The sequence below is a fragment of the Eleutherodactylus coqui genome, chromosome 12, assembly GCF_035609145.1.
Source record: "Eleutherodactylus coqui strain aEleCoq1 chromosome 12, aEleCoq1.hap1, whole genome shotgun sequence".
NCBI classification, from domain to species: Eukaryota; Metazoa; Chordata; class Amphibia; order Anura; family Eleutherodactylidae; genus Eleutherodactylus; species Eleutherodactylus coqui.
In genome coordinates this window covers 125,236,645-125,257,373 of record NC_089848.1, presented here as the reverse complement: position 1 = coordinate 125,257,373, position 20,729 = coordinate 125,236,645, and the positions used below count along the sequence as shown (strand labels likewise).

At 43.1% G+C, this 20,729-nt stretch overlaps 1 protein-coding gene across 1 annotated transcript; it reads right to left on the bottom strand.

Annotated features, from left to right (window-relative positions):
• Positions 1 to 852: 852 nt before the first annotated feature.
• On the bottom strand, positions 853 to 18,394 carry LOC136586590 (zinc transporter ZIP12-like). Its single transcript, XM_066584723.1, has 4 exons — positions 18,203 to 18,394; positions 4,947 to 5,231; positions 2,219 to 2,420; positions 853 to 923 (listed from the first exon to the last, which is right to left on the bottom strand). Exons 1-4 carry the CDS (start codon positions 18,392 to 18,394, stop codon positions 853 to 855), a joined length of 750 nt encoding a protein of 249 aa, XP_066440820.1.
• Between the last annotated feature and the right edge of the window lie 2,335 nt (positions 18,395 to 20,729).

Sequence of the window (20,729 nt, the reverse complement as noted above, 5' to 3'; positions counted from 1 at the left end):
CTTTTTATATACTGTATTTTAAAATCATTCTTGCTTTTGCCGCAGCTACTTGATATTGAGTGCTGCTGCTTAGTTATTGGTAACTACAAGTGCTGAGTGAAGTTTTGTAAAGTTCTGTTCGGGTGGTTCGCTGAGTTTGTCTCGGTCTGAAATAGTTTGTACCAAACCTTCACCAATATCCCTAAAACTATATAAACTGTCTAAGGGCCAAGAAAAAAAAATGAATAAGAAGCTGGTGATGTTCTTCCAATGTGACTCAGTAGACACCATCGGCATGGAGCCTCCATGCTCTCCATGTGCTTGTGTTTCTTCTTCTCAATAAATGTATATGCTATAAAAGGTGATTATTATGAAGGAACCCTACACACAAACACAAGGAGTACATATATGTTCCATGCGGATGCTATCTTTGGGCAGATTTGAACCTAGGACTCCAGTGCTACAGGGCAACAGTGCCAAACACCAAGCCACATTGGAGGACTACCACCTTCCCCAGTGGGCTTTGGCTGAGACAAACCGCCCAACATTTGGGTTCATGCCAAGTCAAATTTTTAGCAAGGTTCAACTCGAAACAAGGTTTGACTGTTTTGATTTTCTCAACATTAGTAACTAGTATTATGGCTACCTTCTCTTGCACTGTTATCCAGAGGCGTGACTATAGTGGGTGCAGAAGTAGCAGTTCCACCAGTACTTTGGTGCCTGAGGGAGCCGTAAATCCCTCTGTCACATAAGAAGACGCTAGTATTTTAAATGGCACAAGGTAGATGATAGTGATAGTGGGGAGTTATATATTTGGTGTTGGGACACAGGAACTTTAAAGAGGTTATCTGAGACTATTGATGATCTAGGTCATCAATAGTTGAATGGCGGGGGTCTACCATTCAGGATCTTTGCCAAGCAGCTGATCACCAGGTTCTGTATCACTACAGACAGTGTTGGAAGCAGATCATGCTGTCCATATAGTAGCGGCCTGTTTTCGCATTGCAAACACAGCTAGTATTGAATTCAGTAGAGCCATGCCTATAATACCAAACTGAGCTACTGTAACATTGACAGTGCTACCCGCCTCCAGTTCTGTCTGCACTGACAGTGGGCCCAGCGATCAGCTGATTGGTAGGAATCCCAAGCGGTAGACCCCCACCTATCAACCCGAGATAGGTCATCGCTAGTAAAAGTCCCAAGCAATCCCTTTAAGTTATGCCTCTGCTGTTATACCCAGTGATTTTCCATATAATGTATATCCAGCCATGTAAGTACAGAAGTTTTGGTGCGCTACTTCACCCCTGCAATGCAACTTATTTTTAGAGGCAGCTTAGAAAAGATTTCTGTGTGATTAGAACGTTAAGAGAACAGTGACAGGTACATTAAATTTTCATGCAACTGTCACTGTACCGTATATCACTTTGTAGAGTGAAAATGAATGCGGTGCAAAAGTGTCATCCATCTAATATCATATGCAAATCATTTGGTCTTAAATCACCAGCATATTGTTTTCCCAATTAAAACTAGATAGTGTCAAATGTACAATGTCCCTAACCTGTTTTTATTTTCCGTGAGGCGGCCTTCTTGCCTGAGTTGCAGTTATCAGTATTTAGAAATATGCTTTACAGCAGCTTCATGGGCCATAGACTCAGTTGACTTCTATGGGACAGTGTTGTAAGCATGCGCTGCGACTGTGCAGGGAAGCGGAGGAGGCGAGCTGTGACAACACCTATTGTGAGTGGTGGATCCTGCGTTATCTACATATAGGTATAAAGCTCTCATTGTAATCCTGCTTGTGATGATAATAAAATGACAGCTGAGAAGCTTTCTCATTGGAACAGGAAGTATCAAACTATTATGAGGCTTAGCGGTCAGTGTGAGAAATGCAGAATTTTAAGATTTCATTTAAAAATGGATCGTGACATCAAAAATCTAAAAAAACACACCAAAAATGTATAAAAATAATTGTATAACATGCAACATAAAAACTTGATTTATGTAAATTGTCATTTTCTGTTGACACATTCCCTTTAACTAGGCGAACCTTATGCTTGGATGCATGGCAGATTTTACTGCAGCTGAAAAATCCACGACAAAACCTGCCACGTGTGAACACACCGTAAACCTGACAGTTACATCTTACTAGACGTGCCCCATAGAGATGAAACCGACAACTTGATTAAAGGGGGAACCTTGAACATTTTATAAATATTCATAAGAGCTTAGGAAAACGTACCTGCTGCGAACAGCTCGTTAGTTCTATTTAGGGACTTGAAAATGGAATCTGTAAAGAAGTCCACGCTGGGTAATGTGTCTCTCCTGACGCAGATGTGTTGGATGGAAGCAGTGAGAATCACTTCTGCAAGTCTGGGGAGACTCATTTCATCAATACTGTGCAGCACCCCAAAGTCCTTCTCCAAAGAATTGACATCTGAACACTGAGAAACGATACGAGGGGCGGAAAGTCAGGATTCGTACATATGACAATTTGTACATCACAACGTCCAGATGAACTGCTGACTTGGTACGTCCATTTAAGAGACTCATAGCCACTCTAGAAGCAATGATCCTAGTAGATGAAAATACGCCCTGCAGTGCTGCAACCAGGGTATTGTTTATCACACATTCCATAGAATATGGCTCTTTGTGCCGCTACATAAAGTAGTCATACAGAAGTACCTTATGGGTCTATAGCAGGCTCCCATCACAGATATATACTAATACACGTGAATGCTTGAATCTCTTCTATACTTTTTGCTGTATGGTCACACAATATATTGTTCTTTTAGGTTTTGCTTTTTTTTTCTAGTATGGAACATAAATAGTTTTTGATGTTTAGCATTTTCGGAAATTAGGTGAAAAATTCTGCCCCAGCTGCTTTGCGTACCAACAGTAAAGAGGGCATCTCATTACAGAAGTGCCAAGAATAATCAGGACCTCGCCTCTGTCCATGGAGATGTGGATTAGAGCCAGATCTTTACAGATAATGACATTGAAACATCGAAACACAGCCAGCCCAGGATTAGTGCTTGGTAAAGGAGCGCCTTTGGGTCCGAAACGCGGTGCGTTTGTATTGTTTGTCGATGAGTATTCACTCTATTTAAATATTAAGGATTTACCACCGTCCTATCACTATCTTTTATTGACCACATGAGATCCCTTTACATCACGGAATATTTGGTGTTTTTTGGTGTTCTCTGGGTTCCCTGAGTGCAGGAGGCTTGTTTTACCTGTCCTATTATGGAAGTGAGGTGAAGTTAGTGATGAGTATGGATATTTGAAAGATGTCCTCAGGTAGTAGCACAGGTAGAGCAGACGGAGGGCAGAGGCAGCACTGACCCAACCAAGTTAGAAATTAGATCATTGCTGCAGACCACACTGAACATGTACCCCTCTGAAAGTAGCTGGTCTCTCTCATTGCGCCACCAAGCCGGCACTGGGTTATCCTCTGTTCTCTTCCACTGTGTCTGGTGCCTCACAGCAAGAGAAACCAAAGACAGAGGAAGAGGACTGAAAATGTGCCCAGTGCCGCATTGAGAGATACCAGGATGTGTGTGGGGTCATCATTAATGTAATTCACAGTGTGGGCAGGGAGTACCAGATGGTGTAGTGGAGCGTTAGTACTGTGAGGACCACATGGAGAGTGCTAATACTACTAGGGCCACTTGGGAAGCACTATTACTACTGGGAGCCACATTGACAGCACAATTACTACTTGGGATAATAGGGGCCACATGGAGATCACTATTACTAATGTGACTTCCACTAATACTCATCAGTTGCAATTCCCCGATGAGGCTCTATAAACGATAAATGAAGGCCATAGGCCTGTTCCTCCCAGCCATATCAGGATATCTTCCTCATATAAACCACTAAGCTCATCCCTCGGTAATGGGGGGTTCAATTTTCCTTTTACTGTTTTTTTTTGCTGATTAGATGTTTATTGTATAGTAGTACTGTGGCTTTAAGAGGAGGCAGGAATGGGGAACAGCTCTTTGAGCAGGAAAGTGACTTGAAGTAGTCAGAGTATTCAGCTACGCTGTAGTGAGAGGGGATGGAGATAATCTCTTGTGCAATGCTGTGGTGAGCAATATCAGCCCTGTGGGCACAAACTTCTCAACAAGAAGCAAGGGTTCTGCCCGAGTTAAGTTCCTGGAGAGATTGTTGCCTCCCCATTCCTCTCTCATCTGTCCAGCAATGTGGGTGCAACACGGAAGCTGCTAAAGTCTTATATCTCAAGTTATCAGACAGGTAGATAATAACAGATATGTTTTTCCCCGAAAAACGGGTAGAGACTTTTGGAGTTTAACACCGTTGAAGCAGAGTCCCTGGACTTGTCCAGTTGTACTAAGACGTATTTTGCTTGGGTTTTGACTGTTTATTTGTTCAAAGTTTAATAAAAATGATCTTTGCAGGCAAATATGTCTGTTCCAGAATCATATTCCAGCTTCCCATGGGGGCTCCGTGCAAGGGTCATTAATAGGGATTTTTTCCACACTTCACCCTCTCCTGAAATGGCATGACCAGTTCCCCTGCCCAAGTATGAGGACAAGAGCACTATGGTGATCATTACCAATCATGGAGCCTGACTTATCAGCAACAAACTACATTGACCCCAACACCATCCCAGATTACGGGCGAGACCCCGAGCCAGGCACCAGAGTTCCCTCATAACTGATAATGGGAAAGCAGTTCTCAACCTATTCTGATTTTGCTACTTTATTGCGTATTCATTGTCAGGTTAACGTGACCCCTGAATCATATTCTCAAATTGGTCACTGCCGCCATGGGTGTACCTAGAGGAGGCTGACAAGCCTGTGCCTTATGGTGCCATTGAGAAGAGCTAGAAGACAGACATGACTGTATGACTGTACTCTGTTGTTTGAACTTGCTACACAGTAAATTATATATAGTTCTCATTATGAACTGTACATAGCTCATTGAAAACCAGGCACAAATCTTACCCCTTGTCCATGGGATATTTGGAAATATCTCCTTGTTTCCTCAAGAATATCCTCTAATTCATTGGTAGACAAATAATGGCAGTCTTCATCTTTCCTTAAGTTGAGTATACCGTTGCGATAGAACAGGTAGTCCATGTTCAGGACATCAGCAGGTGAGGAGCAGAAGTCCTTCTTATTCAATATATAGAAGAGAAGAATGACTGATATCTTCTGCATTGTATCATCATCCAGTTTACTCCCGAGGCCTTTACCAGCCATTGATAGAAGAGTATCGGCTTGAAGACACTAAAACCATAGTAACAAGAAGTATAAGATAAGGCAAATTGTTAAGGATGAGATGAACTTGTTGAGTGAGATTTACGTTAACTTCAATTATGAATTCTACAGATACAATACAACTAATTTGAGGTCAACAATCTACTGCATGTCATTATGGAACTGCATTACTTGATGTATTCAGGAGACTTGATGTATAATGTACACTTCTGAAATCCTTAGAAAAATTTATGCAACAGAACTACATTCCTTACCTCAGCTAAATTATGTGCTCGTTTTCGGCTTTAGGTTAGATGGCAACCCCCCCCCCCCATCATAAGAAAAAACTGCATATATTGTACAGATAGGCAATATGCATGTAGTTTGCTTGTGCAGAAAGCTGCAAGATAGCAGTATACCAACACCAGAACAGCTCAGTGAATATGCACTGCACCAGAACTAACCAACAGAACATAAATACAGCACCAGAACCAACCCACATAACATAAATGGAAGGAAGAAAAATATGATTATCAAATGGAAAGAGGGGGAAATATCTAAAGAAGAATATAATGCAGTTTGCAGAAACTGTAGGGCAAGTGTCAGAGAAGCTAAAGCTGATAATGAATTGGGGCTTGTAACAGAGGCCAAAAGCAATAAAAAAGGATTTTGGGGGAATGTCAAAAACAAAAGGTAAGTCAAAAATGCTATTGGATGCTTAGAAGATGAAAATGGTTAATTGGTTAAGAATAATGTTGAGAAGGCCGAACTTTTACATTCCTATTTTGTATCTGTTTTCTCTTAGAAAGTAGATGGAACATCAACTGATCTTCCCTGTGCTATTGGGGGAATAAAAGAATACAGGCTATCTGTAAGCCGAGAGATGGTGAGGGAACACTTAGCTAACTTACATGAATTCAAGTCTCAAGGTCCAGATGAATTACATTTTAGGATGCTGAAAGAAGCAGCAAGGTAATTGCTGAACCACTCGCCATAATTTTTGAAAATTCCTGGAGAACAGAAGAAGTCCCAGAAGATTGGAAAAGGGCAAATGTTGTCACTATCTTCAAAAAAGGGAAGAAGATGGATTCAGGAAGCTACCTGCCTGTGAGCCTGAAAAGATGACCAAATATAGGATTGACAAGGCAACTGTTAGGTGGATTCACAACTGACCGAGTGATCGTACTCAAAGAGTAGTCATAAATGGCTGCACATCCAAGAAGAATGTATCAAGTGGGGACCACAAGGCTCTGTCCTAGGCCCAGTGTTGGTCAACATTTTTATAAATAATCTGGAGAAGGGAATTGATGGGAAACTGATCAAATTTGCCGTCGACACACAGCTAGGAGGGATAGCTAACACTGGGGAAGAGAGGGAGAGTATTCAAAAAGATCTAGACAATCTTGAACAGTGGTCTGCGACTAACAGAATGGCATTTATTTAACAAGGAGAAATGCAAAGTCCTACATCTGGGTAAGAAAAATTTAAAAAGCACATACAGAATTGGAGGAATTGGCCAGCAGCACATGTGAAAAAGACTTGGGTATACTAATAGATCATAGACTGGGTATTAGTGTATCTTGACGCCACCAGCAATAGCTGGTGGTGTCAAGATTGACAGGGGGGTGATGCCCCCTGTAGCTGATTGGCTGCGCTGCTTCTCGGGCACAAGGTCCTGGAAGAGCACTAAACTAAGCAACAAAAGGCATAGAGCATGAGCCGGGGCTGTAGCCAGATCTCCAAGCAGCTTCGCCGGCGGCCATCCGGCACGGAGCTCACAATCAGAGATAGAGAATGCCTGCCATACGGCTTCCTTTGCAATCTGAAGAGCACATGCAGTGGAGGATGGGGCAGCACCAAGCTGTATGTGTTGACTTCACCACCAGACACAGTAGATCCATGAGTTGTCACCAATTGTAGTTCTTCATAGCGCCAACTTATTCCGCAGCGCTTTCAGATAATTTTTATTTATTACCCCCCACCAAGCTGTCTACTCATTTTACCGACCTCAGAAGGATGGAAAGCTGAGTCAACCTTGAGCCGGTTACCTGAATCATGGGGGATTGAACTTGCAATCTTTAGGTCATAAGTGAGAACTTCTCCTGCTCCTGTCCTGGCTGACCCGCACCCCACAGGCAAACAGATCTAATCATTAACGCTTTTGGGACCCACCAATTGCTTGTATGTTTTAAACACCAGCTGAACTGACGAAGGGGTTCTCTCCGGAACGCGTTTTCATAAGCTGATCACGTACTTTATTAAATAAAAGGAGAAGTTTTCCCAACCTTTGGTCACTTCCTATTTGCTTTAACCTGGAGTGTTGCGCCTTCTCCACTGCCAGTTTTTTAGTTCTATTCTCTTACATAAGTGAGAACGTATTCTGCTGCCTTAACACTCTGCGCCACACAAGGTAGTTTAGACTACCAATTGGAGCTTGAGGCCACTTAAACTGTCCACTAACTAACTGTGCACTTCAGCAACTGCAGCCACAGCTGTGGCATGCAGTTCATAGGCTGCTGGTAGGATTAGGAGTGTTCTTGGTTATTGCACCTTTTTTCCAACAGAAAAGCAGGTTTCTCTTCTTCTCCATGGGTCTCCCCCTGCCACAATCTTCCACTGTAGTGGAATGGCTGAGCCAAAGCTCGCCAAAGTGAGGGAGACCATGAGTTTTGTAAAAGGGTTGTCAAAGGTGCCTCTATGGTCTCGCCTGACAGTGGTGCCATAAGTGCTTTGGTTGGGGTTTGTACAGCGACCCAGGGAACGTACTGTGGTATGCTTACAGGAAGGCCTGTTTTGTCATATGTGATGCCAGTACTCCAATTGGACCCTCAGAATGGAATGCCGATGAAATAATTGAGACAAATCCAATAGCTTGGGATAGTAATCTGGGAGGACGCAGATTTACATAAGCTGATATTTTGTAAAACAGTTGAATACACAATTTTCCACAACGGTACTTGAAATGGTACAAGAAGGTGCAGCAGGATGCAGTAAATTAAACATGATGTAGACAGAGCAATATTGTCTTGCCTAAGAACTGACTTCAATGCTCTCCTTTCTTTTACTTGAAACTTATTCTGAAGGACAATTTCCCCCCTAGTTATTCTCACTGAAGGGATGATTAGAGTTTAGTGAAGTTTAGAGGGAGCAGAGTTTAAAGTGGCTGATAGACTAATCCTGGCTTTGAGTTCACCGGGTAGTTTTAGACCGTATTGATTATCTTGACGCCACTGGAAGCTAGGGGTTTGACAGGGCTTGGATGCAGGAACACCTTTGTCACACCCCTAGCTCCCGATTGGCTGCATTCCTCCAGGTCTCTGAAGGTCCTAGCACAGTGATGGGCAACCTTTTGAGCTCGGTGTGTCAAAATTTGCCAAAAAAACGAGCATGACTCAGGTGGTGTGTCACTTCGAAAAACAAATCCATAAATCCGCGATCTTTATAGTTTAACCCCTTCATGACATGGCCTATTTTGGGCTTAAGGACGCAACAATTTTTGGCGGATTTTTTTCTTCGTTTATCAAAAGTCATAACTTTTTTATTTTTCCATCGACGCGGCCGTATGAGGGCTTGTTTTTTGCGTGGCGAACTGTAGTTTTTATCGGTGCCACTTTTGGGTATATAGACTATATTGTAAACCTTTTTTTTTTTTTTTATGATAGCAGGGAGAGAAAATGCATCAATTCTGCCATTGATTTTTTTTTACAGCGTTAATCATGCAGCATAAATGAGACATTCCATTTTTTCTGCGGACCGGTACGGTTACAACGATACCAAAATTCTTACATTTTTTTTAGGTTTTCCCACTTTTTTGCAATAAAAACCCTTTTTTTGGGAAATCTTTTTTCTATTCTAAATCGCTGCATTTAAAGTCCTGTAACTTTTCTATTTTTTGATGTTCCGCACTCTGTGAGGGCTTATTTTTTGCAAGACGAGCTGTAGTTTTTACTGGTACCATTTGGGGTACATACGGCTTTTTTGATCACTTTTTTTGCGTTTTTAGTGAGGCAAAATGCTAAAAATTAGCATTTTGCCTCAGTTTTTTAGCGTTTTTTGGGGGGTTTTTTTCCGTGCACAGTCAAAAGCATGTGCAACTTATTGTACACGTCGTTACGGACGCGACAATACCAAATATGTGGGGTTTTATTTTTTTTTTTATCTTTTTTTATGCTAATCTGAGAAAAAGCATAAAAAATGTTTTTTTTACTCTTTTTTTACATTTTTTTTTATTCATTTTTTTAATCTTTGTTTTTTTTACACTGTTTGTGTCCCTCTGAGGGACTTTAACCACGGCCCTGATGATCGCTGTCATAAGGCATGGCAGAGCTAATGCTCTGCCATGCCTTATCGCTTATACAGCGATCTCAGGCACTGGTAATACAGGACGCCGATGTCTGGCGTCCTGTTACCATGGTGACAGGCCGGGCTCTCGCGATGACATCGCGAGTTCCGGCCGGAGACACAGAGGGAGTCCGCTCCCTCTGTGAACTCTTTCCCTGCCAAGATCTACTTAGCAGGCAGGGAAGGGGTTAACAGCGGGGGGCGCATCTCCGATGTCCCCCTGCTGTTGCAGCGGGATGCCGGCTGTGACTGACAGCCAGCCCCTGCTGCGGGGTAGCGCGGGATCTTATGTGATCCCGCGCTATCTCCAGGACGTAAGTTTACGTCCTGTTGCGGGAAGTACCAGGCTGCCAGGACGTAAACTTACGTCCTGCAGCGGGAAGGGGTTAAATAACAAATATGTATAATTGTAATGTATAACTGTATTTAACAAACCCAAAACACCCATAACACAGGCCCTCACCTCTCCCAGCCTGCACCTCACTTATCTCAGTAATGACGAGCCCCCAGCGGTGACAGCGCCCCCCACAGCGGCCCCCAGCAGCGACGGCGCCCCCCACAGCGGCCCCCAGCAGCTGGTGGGAGAGGAGAGCCAGCGGAAGAGAGAACCTGAGAGAGGAGGCTGCCGAAGGCCAATTAGGAACAGGGGGCGTCAACCCCCTGGCAATCTTGTCTCCACCAGCACTTCCTGGTGGCATTAAGATACACCAGTACCGTTTTAGACACTGTTTAGTGGAAGACCGACCTCGGAAAGGCACTTATCCTCTCTGCTCTGAAACCTCAAGGGAGCGGAATGAAACCTCGTTCAACCCTGGGAAAACAACGTGCTGCACTGCGGACTTGCTTCTGTACGCGTACCTCCTCCTCTCTGACAACCTGACTGCAACCTCATCTCTCTCACTTCTGGCTGAGTCTGCCTAACTGCTCACTGACTTCTCCTTTTATAACCTCTTCTCCTTCCAGCACTTTTTCAACTCCTCCCTCTGCTGCATAGGGACTTGTGTTGTTGCTTTCCCGCCCTTGGACTCTGCACCAGTGAGTTTGAAGCTGCCTATCAGCCAATAGGACACCAGCTGACATCAGAGCTAAGCTCTAGGCTTAGAAGAGAGGGAGAAACAGGGTCTCAGATGGCACCTTCCAAGCGCTGCTGTATAAGTTGGCGCTATACAAATAAAGATTATTATTATTATTCTATGTCCAAGCACATAGACACGTGAGACAGGACAAGTGCTGCTGTGAATGTTCTGTAGGACCCGCTGGGCCACTACATATGTACTCTATATGAAATATACCAGGATAGTAAGCATTCTTCTGGTATCATATCTATACAATAAGCTTGTGCAAGTGTGCATGTGTATAAAGGAATCAGGAGCAATAGCTGTCGGGCCACTTTGTACAGCTATCTGAATTGTTTGTCAGCAGCTTTAACTTGACTTAGTAGAAGGTGTGAAAACTTAAAGTGCCTATGGCAGCATGAACTCCGCCTCCTGTCCAAGGGTGGATTTGCATTGCCAAATCCGGAGCGGGATTCCGCCTCCAGATTTCGAAGCAAATCCAGCCCATAGCATGCTATGGAAAAACACGATTTCCTGCACGAGTGGAAATCAATTGCGATTTGAAGTCAATGGAAGTCGTCTGTGCCGCTGCCATTCCGCAATCATCATTGCAGAATGGCCGCAGGAGCCGCGTCATCGCTATTGCGACGGCACGACGTCCACTCAACCGCGCATGCGCCAGCCGGCACATTGGTGGCAGAGGAGGCCGCGTCATCGCCATAGTGATGGTGCGGCATCACTGGCACATTGGCAGCACAGGAGAAGATGGAGAAGACACAGAGCAGGTAGGCAGGCCTGGCACTGGGTCGAACTCCACTGTAGGAATCCCGCATGCTGGGTCTAACCCACCCATGTGCAGATGGCCTGAATACAGCACTACATATCGCACACATTCCCACATGCTCAGCCCTGACCATTGCCTGTCTGAGCACTATGTCACAGTTCACACCATCAGGTACCATGCCTCGGCCCTATGCTGCATCAGCAGCCACACAACCGAGACCATCTATTCAAGTAACAGTTTGGGGATTCTGCAGCAAAGACTGCATCCTACTTAGTGGTATCAACAAGGTTCTCTGGTGCTGCCTTTCCAGATAGCCGAAAGTGAAACGTGTGTGGCAAGGTGGAACCACATCTGCCTGAAAATAATAAGGAATGACACTGCTAGAAACTGCGGCATCTATTTTGTATTGAAGTCTCCAAACTTTCCCTTATGGCTGATTTGGGGAAATGAGTATCATCATCTTGCCCAATCTTTTTGGTCAGCTAGGACATAAGCAGTTGCCAGAAGAGTGTGGGATCCAATTGTCTCCTCTGCCTTTGTGATTTGTGATAAGTATTCATGTTTGGCTCTATCAGTAATGAGTATTCATTTACGCATGGGACTGTATCTCAACAGCAAGAAAACAAAAGTCATGAGTCGCAGTAGGCAATGGTACATTGAACATAAAAATTAACAACAAAGAAGTCGAGTCGGTCCAAGATTTCATCTTCCTTGGATCCAAAAATCGATTGCAACGGGCAACCTGATCCTGAGATCAAGAGACGGATCACACTTGGTGGGAATGCAATGCAAGGAATGGAAAAGATCTGGGAAAGCAAGGATATTAGCATTGCAACAAAAACCAGACTGGTCAATGCAATCGTCTTTCCCATAACGACGTATGGTTGTGAAAGTTGGATGCCCAGGAAACCAGACAGAAGGAAGATTGATGCGTTTTGACTCTGGTGCTGGAGGAGAATGCTGCGGATACCTCGGACTGCCATGACAACAAACAAGGTACTGTTAGATCGCGTCAAACCGAAAATATCACTAGGGGGCAAAATCATCAAACAGCGGCTCTCTTTTTCTGGCCATGTGATTCAAGCTAACTCACTGGAAACAGGACTGATGCTGGGCAAAGTCAATGGAAAGAGAAGATCAGGATGGCAAAGAACAAGATGGTGAAATACAATCAAAGCCACCACCAACTTGTCAATCACCAAACTGAAAGAAGCCGTGAAAGACAGGAATGTGTGAAGAACATTGATCCGTAGAGTGACCGAAGGCCGGATGAGACTGAGTGGATAATCGTTATCATTAAATGAGTGTTCGTCTGACAGCTGTCTTGTACGGCTTATTGGAGGTAACAGGACAACTTTACTATTGAAAATGTGCCAGTTTTCTGGTGCAAATTGAGCCAGAAAACTGCCCTACATGCTTTGCATCACATTTAGGATTAGTGTTGAGTCAAGAGAACTTGTGTAAATCTGTTTCAGGTCGAACTTTGCTAAGAGTTCGCTTCAGCACAAACGTGAACCAAGCTCATAGCAAAGTTTGACCCAGAACAGGATTCTACTGGTTCGGTTTGCTCAACACTAGTCCTGAACATTGGTATATGAAACAGTCTATGAGCAATAGCCAAAGCCCCGTATAACACTCTGAGAGCGTTATACAGGGCTTTTATGGGTCTAAGAACTATTGGTTGGGTTAGAACTAATTCAGACTGAGCTGAACATTTTGTAAAAGTTCACTCATCATTATGCACTCACAGACACGGGAATGTGGTGCGGCTTGAATGCAACATTATGTGCCAAGAATTGTACCAAAGTTTAGGTGCAACGTCTGGCCAACTAGGGCAATTAATAGGTGGTAAAACATTAGTCTAGGAAGTCTAAACATGCACCAGATTTATTATCTGCAGATTCATTGGGAGGTAGTTATTATCTTTTGTGTTTTTGTGCGCCAGTTTTCCAAAAGTTTTACAAAAGTTGCAATTTAGGTGCACATAACAAAATTTTGCAACTTTTGGGGATTTTACATTGGACTATACCACTTTTTCAAATCTTGCATGTAGCTGCACATTGCCCATCATGTTTATTATAAGGTACTCCAGAAACTGAGGTGCTGCCAGATATGGCTAATGTGTTAAGAGATGCCAGTCACTTAATACATTTGTCAGAATTAGCTATGTGCAAAGTTTACTTAGACCAGAGCATGAAATGCCAGTCTAAGGTCGCCTGCACATGGGCAGATTTTTGCTGCGGAATCCGCGGCAGGCAGCAAATACCGTTAATAGTATGTTATGGGAAATCGATTCTTCCTGCATACTCACGTAAACCAATTGTGGTTTCCCCGAGTGAAGGAAAAATTGCAGCATGCTCCATTTTTGCACGGACTCTGCGCAGATGGGTTCTATTGAAGTCAATGGAAGCTATGCGGTCCGTCTGTAAATAACGTTGCAGACAGGTCGCGTATTCCGTATCATCACCTAGCAATGGCGTGGGAAAAATAAAGAGTCGGAAAAAAAATCTGTACTGTGCATGTCGCCATGATCGTCCGCAGTACAGAAGAGAAAATACAGGTACGCAGGGTCAGAGCTGGAATTTGCTGCGGGAACACGCATCTGGCTCCACTGTGTGCAGGCGGCCTAAGTAAATAGGTCCCATTGTCATAAACTGCTGCATTTTAAGTCCGTCTAGTCTAAGTTAGCTGTCTAATATTACACAGTATTAGTAAATCTGCTCCTAATGTTCAGTATATTTTTGTTACTCTTTTCAGTGAACTTAGACGTTATGTGAGACAATTTGTGTGTAAGAACAGTTTGTTTAGACGCTGATCCAATTTATTCTGAAACGCCGCATACATTTTGTAGCATGATTTAATAACGATGTAAAACCGTCTATTTTGAGTCACAGACATGTGTGAGTAACAGTCTGTATGAAGACACTCCCTCCACAATATGGGAGGATGTGCCTTGTGCACAACGCATTTTGTAGCCGCGTCCTCCCACTGCGGTGTCGATTAATAGAATCCACAGATGTTGCATTATGCCACCGTGGAAATGTGAGAACAGAAGTTTGTCCTTCGAATCTGTTTTTGGCGTCTGTAATATAATGTTTGATGATAACAAAGTCCCGTCTAATTCAATTAACGAATGACAGCAGTCACATATATTTTGCTTGAGATAAGTTGCTTCTAACGTTAAGAAAACACGGAAACACTTCGTTAGATTAGAAGAAGGTTATCTACAACATCTCTGAGCACATTTATATGAGAAGCTTGTAGGTTTGTTTAGAAAAGACTTGGACCAATCAGATCTGCTCTAGCCAGAAGAAAGCGGGGGAGCTCACGAGGCCAGCTAGCCGTCAGCTGATGGAGGATGATGAAGGGTTGGGCCGGGGCTGTGAAGAAGTAGACACATTGGGGTGCAATTGTTTTCAATTAAATGCATCTGTTTTGGGTTATTATTTTAGCAATAGGGATTAATAAGGACGCCTTGACAAACTGGATTCAACAACTACTTGGTCTGTATACGGTGTACATGCCTTATATATCTCTCTCATTATGGCCTCCTGCCCACGGCCGGGTCAGATTCCGGCTGTGAAATTTTGCAGCAGAATCAGATCCAACGCCCCCCCAGAGACACATACCCACTTGCCCGGATCCACTGTAAATGTCTTGGCCGGCGAGCCTGCGCACATGACGTCCTGGCGCTGGGTGGTAAAGTGGATTCTCGCAATACTTCTGCAGTTTTCACAGCTAAGGTATCACGGGATGGACAGCTTCCATTGACCGCAATGGAAGCCATCCATGCACTTTTCTGCACAAAATAGAACATGCTGCGATTCTCCCCCGCGATCAGAACATCACAGTTGATTTTGCTCGTGGGCAGGGGAGAAGCATTTAACATGGCATGTCTATGGACGGACATTGCTGCGGAATTCGCAGTGGGTGTCTGACCGCGAATTCCGCAGCGATGATCCGTCCGTGGGCATTCGGCCTATGGATCTCTTGTGTAAACTCTAACCTATTTATTATGCACTACATGATTCTACGATATGATTTATACTGTTATTATGGAGGGTTTTTTCAGCATCATTTCTTTTTCTGTCTGGATATGATTTGTAACAAATAGTTTGCTGTGTCTCTGAGGATCTTATGCCTTTTAATATATTTTTATGCTGTGAGGAGATATAATAAAGTTATACACAGTCGAGTCACATTATTATGACCGGCTCTATCAGTAGTACATAGTCCATGAAGGAAGTGACGTGGCATGGGCCGGCTTGGTGACTATATAAAGGGTACAATAGGCTGTCTGCTCCCATATCACTCATTGTCAGGGGTAAAAGAAGCAATTTATCAGAGTTGCAAAAAGGGATGATTATCAGCTCTTGGGCCAAGGGTGGCAGTATTTCTCAAACTGCGCAGTTTGTGAATTGTTTGTGTGCTGCTGTGGTGAAAGTGTATAGTGGACTAATGGCACCATAGGGAATAAGCAACATGAAAACTAGAAAGCTCCAAGGGACATTGAATGAATTGTGCTATGAATGTGCATAAGAGCCCCACTGATACGCTACAGTGGGGCATCTCCCTATGGAAATGAACCAAGGGGCTGCTAGACCTGTGTCTAGTACAACAGTTCAGCAAACCCTACTGCGTATGGGGCTCCGAAGTAGATGGATGGTCACTGCACTTATGCCAACAAATATACATCAGAAGAAAAGGCTTCAATTTGCACAGTGGTATCCGAATTGGACCATCACTGATTGGCAAAGGATTGACTCCTCCGTGTGATGTTTTCTGCTTCAGCGAACGGATGGACATTGGTGTCAGGTGTGAACAAATACCCTGCAACCATTCTGGAAGAACACAAGCTGATGGAGACAGTGTTATGGGAAGTTTTTAATGGCATTCTCTGGGCCGCTCCTCCATGTGGAAGGCACTCTGAACCAGTTTGGTTATGAATCCATCCTTGCAGACCACATACACCCGTACATGCTGTTTGTCTTCCCTGGGACAGATAGCATCGTCCAGCAAGACAATGCAACATGTCATATGCTTAGAAGCATCCAACAGTGGTTGAAAGAGTAGGACCAAGACTTCTCATAAGACTATAACGAGGAGCTACATTATTCTGGCTTTTCTGACCATTAGAGGGTGATAACTGCATATGGATATGACTGGTATTGAATTCAATGGGCGCAGTATAAATCTGCATGCTATGGATTATTCGTATTGAGGGTTACAAATGGCTACTATAGCTATTTCATGGCAAGTAGGGGAAGCACTTCATAGCCTGTAATCCTCAAGTGTTAGGCTAACAGCAGTTGCATACCCTGTCTTTATGATAGGTATGATACTGGGGGGTGGGGGGGGGGGGGGATAAATTCCTAACCTTGGTTAACCTTAAATAGTTGGCTATTGTGCCTGTTTTTAGAATCAATCAAAATTATATCTATTCAATAAGTGGAACTTATAAGGACCTTTAATATATAGAAAGTGTCCCCGAACTGGCAGCAATTTTTATATAGTGTTCAAATGCTCACATTTTATAGATGAATTTTAAAGGAACACTCTGGCCAAAATGGACGCACTATGTTATGCTAAGTCCCGGACCTGTGGGGGTGGAGCTTGACACAGAGATTCTCTCTTTAATATTCTTTCATAATTTTTTAGGCACCACCTCCACAAGATGTACAGTAGGGATAACACAATGTATATTTTTCCCCCTGAAGTAGTTGCATGGCTATACTCCGTGAGGAGACCACTGCCGTGATGAACTGCTCCATTGTAGTGTAAATACGATTGTTTAAACTATTTAGTGGGTTAGTGTACCAAAAGTAGATACATTTTAGCACTTTGCTTTCGGAGGCCAGTCCTATTACTTTGGTTTTTAAAAAAACTATTTAATCCACAATAGGTAAAATTAACATATTCATGAGAATTATAGAGATCCCCTTATATATGGGCTAAAATACATCAAAATAACTACATTTATGGTTACGGTATAATAACAAAAGTAGTTAGAGAAATACTATTCATGGCTTTGAGTTGTAGTAAAAATATTTTATTAAGGAGGTTGAGAAAGTGAGTAAATTCTTAGCAATTTATAAAGTTTACTTGTTTTTGTAGTTAAAGTCAAAATGCAAGTAAATGGAGCAACTAAATTTTCTTAAATTTTATGTATTTTCAATGAAAATGAAAATCTCCAAAAATTATCTCCCTTGCAATTCAAAGGCTTAACTTTTCTTTCTAAACTAGGTTTGACTCAAGTTCTTTAGATGTTCAGTGGTGCTGAACTGAAGCTAAAATATTCTGAGCACGTACGCTGACACAATAACTGTGGTGTGGCATAAAGAATGCTACAGGAATACTAATGGAGTGTGCCAAAATACTTACCTCTAACTAAACTCACTACTAAGTATCGCCTATTTACTTATATTTACACTGCTGTGGTGCCCTAATTGGATTACATTCTAATCGTTGGACATCTATCTCTCTCCGTCTCTCTCATTCTCTTTCTGTCTGTTCTATCCTATATATGATTTTTTCTTTTTTTTATGATAAATTACACAATTACAAAATACACATTCACATTTGGCTTGAAAAAATAATGAAAAACTACTTTAATCATAGTAATTACTTGTAGAAAACAAATTAGAAAATTAAATAAATTAACATCAATTCATTGCAATTTTAACTAAAACACCAACATATTAAAAGAATTAGCTAATTTTACATTTAAAGCTCAAACTGTAAAGATGAAAACTACAGACTGAATATTAGCATGAACTGCAAAACGCATTTGGCGCTTAAGTTTCCATGATCCACTTACTGACCCGATTGCAGGTTTGCTGTCTGCCGACAGGACATTCGACCTTATCCAGCAACAATGTTAAAATCTCTTTTGAGCTGTTCCTGCGGAGATCTGTTTCATTTCCAGAGAAGAAAGTATGGAGAGTTTGCAGAAGTCCTCTGTGGCTGGAGGTCTGGTTGGTTTCCTCATGGCGGGATTCAGCATGTGCTTCCATGTAAAGTATACAAAATAAGAAGTAAAATAGTGTTATCCAGCAAGGATGCTTCGTCCACATGATGACTCCGATGAGTAAATATCCACAGCATATAGAATCCCAATGCTAGTGGTGTAGTATGAAGACTTTAAAGGTTAATACAAACAAGCCTGCTAAGTAGAATGACTGCAATGTGTTTTGAAGGAATTTATTAATTGGTTCACTAAGCTGATTTGCAGTGACAAGCTGCTTCTAGACAACAGGGGGTCTGTGTAGAGTGTACTGCATGAAACAGCCAAATTCACGACCATCAAGGCATATGAAATGCTGCAGTTTTTTGACAAATGAAATTAAGAAAAGAAGAGGTTTGGGAGATCGAAGCTATAGGGGAATAAATGAAATATTGTTATTAAAATATTTATAAATGAATTGAAATAGTTATTGTGTTGCAATTAGTTTCTTTTCTGTGAAATACTGAATAACCGAGTCATTGTAAATAATGAAGGTACAGGGTGATTTAGTGTCAGACTTGGATATCTCAGATTCTGAGAATCCACCCTCCCCTTATACAGAACATGTGACATCCACTTTAAATTATATTGTAATCTTTGTTGCCATTACTGCACACAAAGGATACATCATTTGTAAGATCTAGTAAGTTATTTGTAAGTCACATTGATTGGCAACACAATCACCTCGGATTGTCTTCTGCTGGATCTTTGGACCTTTATTGTATCAGAGCTTCGGCTCACTGGAGGATTCTATCATAGTAAGTTAGCCAAGTCTACGCCACATAAATAGATAGTGTAGTGAAGGATAATCCAAAGGTGCAGTGTACATTGGTGTTTTAGATGGGTTGTCATCTCAGAGAAGAGGGTCTAGACACACAAGGGTGTCACTAATTTCGTATATCTGGGCCCAGACTCCTAGCCTAGCACCCCAGATCCGTGGGCAAGCACCATGAAAATTGTCTCTCATTAATAATAATAATAATCTTTATTTGTATAGCATCAACATATTCCGCAGCGCTTACATAGATAGGGGGGATACAGAAAGACAAAAGTACAAACATTACAGAACCACGGTTACATAGTAATCAGTAGATGGAAACAATAGGGGTGAGGGTCCTGCTCCAACGAGCTTACATTCTACGAATGGTGGGGTGATACAGAAGGTAAAGGGGGTGGAGATGTGCACGGTATGGCGAGGTGGAGATGTGCACAGTATGGGGGGCTGGAGATGTGCACAGTATGGGGGGCTGGTGATGTGCACGGTATGGCAAGGTGGAGAGTGAGGGATGCTATACACAAACAATAGTCAGACATTTAGCTGTGTGAAGGCAGAATCCGTATGACTGCAGGGGCAGTTTATGATGGCTAGCAGGGATTGCAGTCAGTAGGTCAGGGAGCATGTTATCAGGCAGAGTACAGAGGGGTTTGTTTAGGGTAAGCGGTATGCCTCCCTGAAGAGGTGCATTTTTAGAGCACGCCTGAAGTTCTGCGAGTCCTGGATTGCCCGGATAGCCTTTGGTAGTGCGTTCCAGAGGACCGGTGCTGCTCTGGAGAAGTCTTGGAGGCGGGAATGAGAAGTTTGAATTAAAGGGGTGCTCAGTCTGGTTTCGTTAGCAGAGCGGAGAGCCTGGGTTGGGAGATGGATTGAGATGAGGGAGGCAATATAGGGGGGTGCTGCGCTGTGGAGGGCTTTGTGGATGAAGGTAGCGAGTTTAAATTGAATTCTGTATTTAATGGGCAGCCAGTGCAGGGACTGGCACAGGGCAGAGGCGTCCGAGTAGCGGCTGGACAGGAAGATGAGCCTGGCTGCTGCATTCAGGATGGATTGGAGAGGGTAGAGTCTGGTGCAGGGGAGGCCGATCAGCAACGAGTTGCAATAATCGAGCCGGGAGTGGATGAGGGCAACAGTAAGCGTTTTTAACGTGTCCACAGTGAGAAAAGAGCAGATTCTTGCAATGTTCTTGAGGTGCAGCTGACATGTTCAGGCGAGAGATTGGATGTAGGGGGTAAATGATAGATCAGAGTCAAATATGACCCCAAGGCAGCGGGCATGTTGTCTAGGAGCTATGGTGGCACCACACACTGAGATGAAGATGTCAGGATGAGGTCGGTTAGTGGAGGGTGGAAATACCAGTAAGTCAGTTTTAGAGAGCTTAAGTTTTAGGTAGAGAGAGGAGATTGTGTTAGAGACAGCAGACAGACAGTCGGTGATGTTTTGGAGGAAAGGTGCAGAGATGTCACGGGAAGAGGTGTATAGCTGCGTGTCATCAGCATAGAGGTGGTATTGGAGGCCAAATCTTCTGATGGTTTGTCCAATAGAGAAAAGGAGGGGGCCGAGGACCGAG

Bases quoted from the DNA above. Each gene is read 5' to 3' on its own strand.
- LOC136586590 (XM_066584723.1), bottom strand. From the start codon at position 18,394: ATGGAAGCACATGCTGAATCCCGCCATGAGGAAACCAACCAGACCTCC. The intron at 5,232-18,202 runs GTCAGTAAGTGG...CTATGGTTTTAG, and splicing joins GACAGCAAACCTGCAATCGG to TGTCTTCAAGCCGATACTCT. The intron at 924-2,218 runs GTACGTTTTCCT...CACTGTCTGTAG, and splicing joins TAACGAGCTGTTCGCAGCAG to TGATACAGAACCTGGTGATC.